The sequence below is a fragment of the Haliotis rufescens genome, unplaced genomic scaffold (assembly GCF_023055435.1).
Source record: "Haliotis rufescens isolate VD_foot unplaced genomic scaffold, xgHalRufe1.0.p SCAF_1, whole genome shotgun sequence".
NCBI lineage: Eukaryota > Metazoa > Mollusca > Gastropoda > Lepetellida > Haliotidae > Haliotis > Haliotis rufescens.
This window is the reverse complement of record NW_025963779.1, coordinates 77,070,514-77,080,610: the sequence shown is the minus strand read 5'-3', so window position 1 is coordinate 77,080,610 and position 10,097 is coordinate 77,070,514. Positions and strand designations below refer to the sequence as shown.

The 10,097-nt window shown below is 42.0% G+C and overlaps 1 protein-coding gene across 3 annotated transcripts in view; it reads right to left on the bottom strand.

Moving 5' to 3' along the window:
• Window positions 1-1,497: 1,497 nt before the first annotated feature.
• The window catches only part of LOC124147848 (protein FAM167A-like), a 52,164-nt gene continuing 43,564 nt past the window's right edge, over window positions 1,498-10,097 (bottom strand). For all 3 annotated transcript variants that reach the window (XM_046518643.2, XM_046518645.2, XM_046518644.2), the window contains 2 exons: window positions 5,494-5,890; window positions 1,498-4,732 (listed from right to left, as the gene is read on the bottom strand). In XM_046518643.2, coding sequence (XP_046374599.1) covers window positions 4,478-4,732; window positions 5,494-5,890 — 652 coding nt within the window. In that variant the 3' untranslated portion in view covers window positions 1,498-4,477. The remainder of the gene's footprint in view (window positions 4,733-5,493; window positions 5,891-10,097) is intronic.

Genomic DNA, 10,097 nt, shown 5'->3' with positions numbered 1-10,097 from the left:
ACTTTTGCGTTTGTTTTTTTTGTTGTTGTTTTTTTTTGTTTTTTGCAGAGTATATGAAATTGTGTTGTGTTATCAGGAGTGCGTGAGTGAGTGAGTGAGTTGGGTTTACCGCCGCTTTTAACAGTATTCCAGTCATATCGCGGCTTGTCAGCTTAATGTGGGAGGAAAGCCCGAAGTGATGCAGGTCTCAGACGTTTACCACTTCGGTGAAACCCACGAGCACGGGTATAGTGCTGACAAACCTAGAAACATAATCGGGGCGAACCGGGATTCGAACCCACAATCATAGGTTTCTGGCGTGCCCAAGGGACGCAACTCTGCACAGCGAATCGCGGCGCCTTAGACGACTGGGCCAGTCGTGCCCCCTATGTTATCAGGATCTGCATGTACATTGTGTAGTGATTGTGTCCGTAAGTCTGCATGACAAGATGGATGACTTTTGAGTTTCCCTATAGTCAACTTGAGCTGTATGGTGTGATGTTGTGGAAGTCCATTGGTCGCCTGTGTGCAACCACATTAATGTCTGTTGTGGTGGGGTAGCCCAGTGGTTAAAGCGTTCGCTCGTCACGCCGAAGGCCCAGGTTCGATTTCCCCACACGGGTACAATGTGTGAAGCCCATTTGTGGTGTCCCCCGCCGTGATATTGCTGGAATATTGCTAAAAGCGGCGTAAAACCATACTCACTCACTCACTCACTGTGTGAAGCCCATTTCTGGTGTCCCCCGCCGTGATAATGCTGGAATATTGCTAAACGCGGCGTAAAACCACACACACTCACTCACTCACTCTGCTAATGTTGCGGCAGAGAGGTTTTTAAAAACAAAACAACCAAGCAAACATAATTCCCGATCAATAGTTCATATAAAACATATTTATTGTCCTTCTGATTCCATGGTTCTATTTATTAATACATATGTACAATATATAACTACATAAATATACATTGTATATAACATATGTACAGATTATTACAAAATAACTATCACGTGAAAGTATGTGGAATGATTGTATATATATCGATGATTTCGTCTATATCGTATCAACTCACGTCTTAAATTTTTCTTACATAAAATAACATCATTTCATCAATAAATACAGGTGCCGCTTCTTGTCTTTCATTGCTTGTACATATATACCTGTACACTATAACCCATCAGTGGTATCGCTCTGAACTTACACATGTAAATCTGATTTGGGTTGGGTTGGGTTTTATTTCAGATAACTGTGCCACATTCAAACCTTGTTTCAGGACAATGGACTTATATAAAGAAACCTGTCATGAAGAGGGATGATGGGATTAGTAAGTATATTGTCCTCTACAATTTAAACAAAATATTTACAATCGATTGATCGCGTTTAATGTTGCCCTGGAAGCACGGGGTACGAACTGTAACTGTAAATACCTAAATCAGAGAAGCGTCAGTAAAATACGCGCTGATTCTCGAGTTGTGTGTCGAAGTGGTGATGATATTTGTTTTCCTTTTTTTCAATTACTTCGCGACAACATTTGGGATTTCCAGTATTCCATGTTAGTCTCTCCATGTTGAGTCCGCAACAGAATATGGCCCTCGTGCTCCATGTTGGTTTAGAAGTCGGCTAAACTGTGGATTGGATGTCACAATGTTACCTATCCGATTATGTCAGGTACCCCGATGCAACTGGTTGTCGTTGACGACATCAACTCTTGTTGATAATCGATTGTATCGCCGTCATATAGCTGGAATAAAGCTGGCTGCGGTACAAATTTATTTATTCATCATCCGTAAATATGCCCCCTTCACGTTTCTTTAGCTACTTGTTTGTGCGCCGCTTAATTATTGACGCTGATATGAACATAACGAATTCCTTCCGCCAGCCTGTTGAAATATTGCAAACATTGGTAAAGAGTGATAACATTATCTGAGGAATATGTTGGAGTAGAAAGTATTCTGAACATTCTAGAACATCAATAATGAGGTTATCAAAGTACCCGTATGCTCAGTGATGACAAATGTAGACACAGTCGAACATAACAGGTATAAACGATATACATATAGTCCAATACGATTGTCTCAATAACCTTAAGCTTAAAGGGGGGATGCTAGTACCCAGTCCTTAGACGATGTTATGCAGAATCATATGAGTAGCAGAGCCGGTGTTTCTGTGTAATAAGAGTAAGTATTGAAATACAACACTGATATCTATCTCAGACTGTGAGAGCCGTGCCAATTCACACTTGTCAGAGGGGTACTCAAGGTACGTGATCTAGACTACCAGTTGTCGGACTTTCATTTTTGTGGAAGCCTCGGTGGCTGATGGGGTTAGATCGCTGACTTTGTGTGCTGGCGATTAGGTGCCTCACTCTGGCAAGTGTGGGTTCGAATCCCGGACTCAACCAAAACAAAAGTACGAGAATCTGTACTTTAGTAAGAAAGTGTTATCCCAAATATAACATTTGTTACGTTAGACACAAATGGTTTTGAATAAATTTGCTTCCAACTTGCCCTGACTGCCGAGTGTCCCTTCAAGGCAAGGGTGTGCGATAAGCCGGATCCAGTGGACAACATCAATCATTGTCTCTAACCCGACTCAGTATTGTCCCAGAAGCAGTTCTCGATGATCATATTAACCAACGGTTTCAACTTGCCATGACTTTGAAAAAGTCGACCGTATTTGAATTCATCACCTTGTTACACAAGGCGGTAACCCTATCCGAAGTCAGACAGTGACAGACAGATTGAATGAACAGCTATGATCGACGTCCTTAAATTTGCTATTATTCGTGGATTTTAAAGATCATGAACTTCACGTGAATTGTCATCAAAGACTCTGCTTGGTCATCCAGGCAAATGTGCAGCACAAATAAACCTTTGTGCAATCAAACATAAGAGGGTAATTTTCGGAATATCCTTTTCAAGAATATCGAGATATTTGATTGGACAGTTGGTATCACGTGGTTTTCGTTATTGTTATTTTTCGGTTGTATACTAGAGATGACAAGTTTTGGAGCAAGCGTCTACCCAAACCAGGGAAATTAAAGGTGTGCAGTTAAAAGAGAGCTGGAGAGTTCATTGTAACCTTCCATCACACTATTTGAAATAAATACTATCAGCGATGTTCAATACTCAGCAGAACCACGATTGAGCCTCTTGTCGTTATGTACAACAGTGTGTTGAGGTACGTGCATGTTTACAAAGCGTTACAGTTTGTACTGACTGGAATATGGTACGGACTCTCTGAATATGAAATGGGGCGGCGGTATAGCCTAGTGGTTATAGCGTTTGCTCGTCACGCCGAAGACCCGGGTTCGATTCCCCACAAGGGTACAATGTGTGAAGCTCTATTTCTGGTGTCCCCCGCTGAGACATTGCTGGAATATTGCTAAAAACGGCGTAACTCCATACTCACTCACTCACTCACTCACTGAATATGAAACATGAAACACTTCCAAAGGGATGAAATACTATGTCTTTCTGATTAAATTCTTCTGCAAGGGTTTGCTTCCCCCGACACTTTCTGAAGAACGCCGAGATGCACTGACACTATGGGCCACCATGTATGGTTACTTAACTATGTCCACATATGACAGTGAGGCAATGTATATGTGCACACCATCCATATCAACTATGACCACACTAGTGTCGAGGTTCTGACGTAGTGGTGTGACGTTGTGTGTATACAGTCATCATGTACGTGACATGTTTATGACGTATCTGAACACTGTCGACACGCATTACAAACAGAAGTAGTCATGTCACGATGGAAACATATCACCCCTTCCATCTACATGGAGGTCAAAGGTGAACTCCATTAGTGTCAAGGTAGGATCACAGGTGAAATGTAGGTTAAAGCCTCGCAACACCTTGGAATCAGATTAATCTGCCTTACACATCACTTTGAGAAACTTGCTTCATCCATCGCAGCAGCTGGGAAGCCTTACACGACGCTGTCTCCTGGCTGTAATATCTTCAGGGGACAGTCGACAACATCCATCGTCACACGCTGCCCTTGCCAAGAACACAGATTGTCCAAGGCTTCCTGTCGTCAAGAACAGAGACTATCCCATGCTTCCTGTCGAGAGAACAAGAACTCCAAGGCTTCATGTCATGATCACAAATTATCCAAGGCTTTTGTCAAGAACAAAAACTATCCAAGGCTTTTGTCAAGAACACATATTATCCACGTTTTCCTCTCAAGAACACAGACTGTCCAAGGTTACAGGCCTACCAAGACGTCCTGACAAGAGAACAGTCTGTACCAAACCTTCCCGTCGAGAACACAGATCGCTCACAACTTCCAAAGGACACCTTCACAGGACACCTCCACAGGACACCTCCACAGGACACCTTCACAGGACACCTCCGCAGGACACCTCCACAGGACACCTCCACAGGACTCCTCCACAGGACCACGTAAGGTCACAGACTACTCAGATCGCATCCGGAAGGACCGATGCAAAAGTCATTTCATCAAAATATGTTATATGGACACATAATATTTAGCAAGTTGAGAAACGTCTTGTACTGAGGTTCATTCTAGTGACTCCCAGGTGTTTATAGGGGTTGTTGTTCAGACAACCTGCAGGAAGGTCGAGGACATCGGGCAGCTCCTCAAGCTCTTCTAGTTCCGACTGCGCATCGTCCAGCAGCTCCTGATGCTCCGCGCAGCTCCTTTGCAACTTAAGCTGGTGGATGTCGTGACGGAGAGACAACAAGCGTCGGGCGATCTGTTGATCCTGGGATCGCATCTCTTGCTGCCAACGCAAAAACAAATATATGTATTACAGTATGTGTTGGATATAAAGTCAGTTTCTGAAGACAGAAATCACCACGTGTATGTATATATATATGTATGTATGTATGTATGTATGCATGTATGTATGTATGTATACACACACACACACACACACACACACACACACACACACACACACACACACACACACACACACACACATATATATATATATATATATATATATATATATATATATATATATGTTACATAAAAAATTATTAAGTCAGCTGCTGTCAAGAAATCAGGCAATGTGTTGCTGTAGGTGATATATTCACATGACGTTGCTTGACATAAAGTTTCTCTGTGAACAGAAACAGACCCATATGTTCACTTAGACATAATTTTCCTCTCTGCAGCTTCCGTCAAGAAATGTCAGAACCTGCTAGGTTATGCGACCAACGCCATGTAAATGCAAGAGAGAGGAGGAGGGAGAAAGAGAGAGAGAGCGAGAGCGATTATGTTATTTATCTGGGTATAACGTTGTATCCTTTAAGTAGGGTCTGAAGGCGCTCGCCTATACCATAATTACTTTACTCCAAGTTTGTATTATTATTTGTATACGCATTGTATGAGCTTATACATTTACATCCGCCAAGGGTGTTATTTTTAAGTGGTTCAAACTAAACTATAGAATCTCTCTGTTAACCCCATAATTGGATAGAATACATCTGAAGCGTAAATGCACGTATGTGTCAAAAACGTCGTGCTTATACTCACAAGTTCATTGCGTAGCCATTCCAGAGCATCATCAATCTTTTTCTTACGCTCGACAGTGAGTCTTTCGTCATGGTCAACCTTCAGGACTGGTTTAGGAACGTTGTGCTGTTTGTCGATGTGTTCCGCTCGCCATGCGATGTAACTCTCCCTACGAGTGCTCAGATTAAGTCTCGTGGCAGTCTTCTTCAGTTGCGCGAGATCCGACGTGAGCTCGCCATTCTCTGACGTAATCACAATTTTGGGTACAGAGAACTTCCTGGTGTCTGGCGCAGATAAGATATCGTCCTTGTTTTCGAATTCCTCTATGATAGACAGAGGGCGGCGTTTTTCTTTCATTTTGGCGGTGTCTTCTTTCCGACCGCCCATTGGGAATAGTAAGTAGATGCGATTACCAGCACTGAAATTGAACCAAACAAGAAATAAAATTTAACAGCCATTTAAATCATGGGGGATCTTGCTCGTTTATCTATTGCCTACAGAGAATACAGGGGCAAAATCGTGTCATGTGGTGTTTCAATTGCTATTTCTTTTAAAATATGATCGCAATGTTAACTGATCCATTCCGTGTGCATGCATTTTGAAAGTAATGGTGGTCTTTTCTGATACACCAACACAACCATAACAGTTAGAAGGCAAAAGACCCATCAATCAGAATGCTCTGTGAAGATAAACACAAATGTTTTCTGCTGTCATACGGTGAACGCTGTCAGCAAACTCTGACTCTTAAAGAAGCAATATAGATCTATGTCTTACACACAACTGTATGAGTGAGTGAGTGAGTGAGTATGGTTTTACGCCGCTTTTAGCAATATTCCAGCAATATCACGGCGGGGGACACCAGAAATGGGCTTCACACATTGTACCCATGTGGGGAATCGAACCCGGGTCTTCGGCGTGACGAGCGAACGCTTTAACCACGAGGCTACCCGACCGCCCCCACAACTGTATAAAAAGGTGAATCACGTGAACGAAAGATCGCTGCATAACAACCACGAAATTACCCAAAATATGTTCATCAGTACAACATAATTCAACATCGCCTAACGACGAAAATTGTTCTCTCGGATAAATATCGATACAGTTCATACTTCAACCGTATTTGTTGTGTAAACATCAATATATTATCATTCAACCTTGTACAAACATCCATTATCCACATGTATTTAGCCTTCTTACTTCACATGTCTGTACATCACTGGATAGATAACGTTGTTAGTATCTACACTGAAACGTCGCAGTCATTGTTATTAAAGTAGTAACTGTTGTATATCCACAGAACAATCCCCTAATTAACCGTACAAACTTTGAAATGCCAAATAAAGTAGTTATGATGTTAACAGTTAATTCCCGAATAAGGATAAGATCGACTCCCTCGTCCATGTACTAACAATAATAATATGAACTAACCCAAATCACTATGTCAGGTGCGTTTTACTCTTTATTTAAGCCACTATTAACACTAAACTGTATAAAACACAAAATTAAGAATGTTTCCTAAATTATATGAAAAGTATATAGCATTGGTACACTCAACTGATGGGCAACGCATCGGACACATCATATCTTATGCTGTAATCATCACCCAGGATCCCCTACTAAGGATACGTCGTACAATTATCAAAAATACAAGAAAATGTCTCGTAAAATGAACACCTGTCATATACTATGAATATGGCAGTCACGCTGAAAATGAACTGACAAAACATAACCAAATATTATTTCAAATAAAAAAGGTTCGTTTTACAGGAAGAAAAACGTTATGTTGTATTTGTTATACATGAAAGGCATATGTGAAAAAGGATATTGACTGATAAAATACCGTTCTGCTTTACTATCCATTGTGTCTATTAATGACCAGGTTTCATGCCCTCCAATATATCGACGTACTTTATCTGCTGATGGGTCTATGTGACCAGTCCAAACATACAGGCGAGTGTCCTGAATACTCCTGTATTGAGCCCAACTAGATGCATAGGACAAGCCATAATGGCTGTGTCACAATCTATCATGCGGAGCATACCTTTGAAGTGTATTTTTTTACATACCAATTAGAGAAAGCCACTTCCTGCACAAAGTGAACATCATTCTTCTCGTGGGATACAAAGGTGAATTGTGGCTCTTGGTCGTTGGGTTTTTATTGACATTTTATTCATTCCAAACATTCATGTACTCCTAACAACTGAATTTAAAATAAATCATTCACAACACTCTGTACAGCCCCTTGTGCACGATCGGAGGCGGCATATGATGACATTGTGTAATATAATGATGTATTTATTCATAAACATTCAGAGCGTAGCGAACCTCACAATGCAAAAGTATAGCCCTTATCCTATAAGAGGCTGTAGGTCGGTAAGATACCATCAGGTTTTCGTTCATGATTGCTTCATGACTTATGTGTTAACGTTATAGGCCTCCCAACAACTTGGTTCTTAAGAAGCATAAATGTAGCATTCATTTTACAGGACAACTGACACAAAAGGGTCTGGCAGACAGTAAATACACAAAACTAAGTTTAAATCTGTGATACGTTTCATCATCAACTATGGGGAACTGACATGATGTGGCTGGACGATGTTTAGAACAAATGGATGGAGAATCAGTGGAGACCTGGAAATCGAAACACCTGCTCGTTTTCTTCCAACCAAGAGTGAGTTAGTTAAAATTTAACGTCACATCGGCATTATTTCAGCCATATCGTGACGATCTAACCAAGAGGCGTGGGCAGATATATAAGGTCAATAAACACACAGGTATATGTGAAATAACCGAAGTTTTAGAGTGGCACAGAGACGTTGGAAACTGTATATTATACAGTTGGACTGTATATTAGCATTTTGTAACGACGTTTCAGGGTTTCTTCTTGTCCCTTCATTAGGTGACCGTTCTCCGTTTGGTGAGTATTCACCCGATGGAGGGGAACAAGTAGTCCTTAAATGCCCTTACAAACAATAAAAGAGTTGCTTCGAATGGGTTGTCCAGTGATCCATTCACATTTGTCATATATGGCATTGCATGTTTCGGCAGATAATCGAGACTGATTATTCTCTGGAGCTGACGATTCATATTTATCCGTACAAATCATTCACTTAGGGACAAAACGTAGCCCTGAAACGACATGGCAAAGAATAAAGACGGCGTTATCCACAAACGTTCTACGTCTCCTTTGTTACTTACCGCCTCCGTGGTCTAGTGGTAGAGCGTCCGCCCGACGAGCGGCAGGTCCGGGGTTCGATCCCCGGCCGCGTCATACCAAAAGACGTTAAAAGATGGTACTTGTTGTTACCCTGTCTGGTGCTCGGCATTAACGGGCTAAAACAAGGACTGGTCGGCTCGGAGTCAGTATACTGTGTCTGAGTGGGGTATTCATGTTAAACTGCGGCATGGTACCTCGGTGAGCTAGCACTATAAATCGGCATCAGTCCGGACTAGTACAAGCAGCCACACAAACACACAGACGTACATGCACGTCGCTATATAAGTGCAATAATCTTGGACGCGACGTTAAACCCCATTTCACCTCACCTCACCTCACCTTTGTTACATGCTCTGTGTTGGACTTCATTTATAAAACATCATAACATGTTCCAAAGAAGTGAAACCAGCCCATGCTCGTACCACAGCGTCTTACAACTCACCAGAAAACTGTCACATTAGGAGTTCCTCTACCTCGATACTGATCGAAGGTTCGCGATCAGTGTGACTCGAACTAGCCACCTCCATCTGATTAGACGCCTTCCCACAAGCCCCACAGCTGATTCTACAGAAAGAAGTTCCGCCAATTGTGAATGTGATGTTGAGATTGGCTCTTTGGAAAGCTTGACGACCACCCTCCCCTCCCTATTCTCCTCAGTTGTCCACTTCACAATACGTTTTGTAGATATCATCTCCACTCAGCATCTTTGATACACGCTAGACCTGGTTACTAACTCAAGTCCCAATCTCAGACACTAGGTCTCTGAACCTGCACAATCTGGTCGAGATTAGTTATGGGGAAATCTCGACTCGGGCAACGTACCTTTTAATAAACGAGCCCTGAATGAGTATGAGGTCGTTTTAACTTAGTTTCGCTGTAGCTGAAGCCCCTGAATTAGGGATTAGCCCTTAGGCCAGGTAACCCTGCCCCTAATTTTCTGGTGGTCACTCCTAGGGGTCATAACGCCCCGGCTAAGCCTCTTTGTGCCTAATTTGCCCACTACCCCCTACAGTGATAAGCGGTTTCTGTTGAGGAAAGTGTTTGGCCGTGGGATTGTGGTTGAGGCTGACTAAAGAACAATTATCCGTTCATGTGCCTCTACGAATGCATGCTCAAATGTCCTGCGAGGTGCATCTAAATAGATTGATATTAAAGAGTTCACGGCAAAAGGATGGTTTGTTTGTCGGTAAGGACCTGATTCTGGTGAATACTAGATTAGCATCTCAACATGCGACATGACTTGGGTTTGTAAAATTTCTTTGGTTTTACAATGAAACAAACCTGGGTGGTGTTTTAATGTAAATGAGTCATAAGGTTAAACATATTCAATTGTATTTTCTTTAACCAAATCAATAATACACAGACTAACGGGATCGGATAGTCAGGCTCGTTGACTTGGTTGATGCAT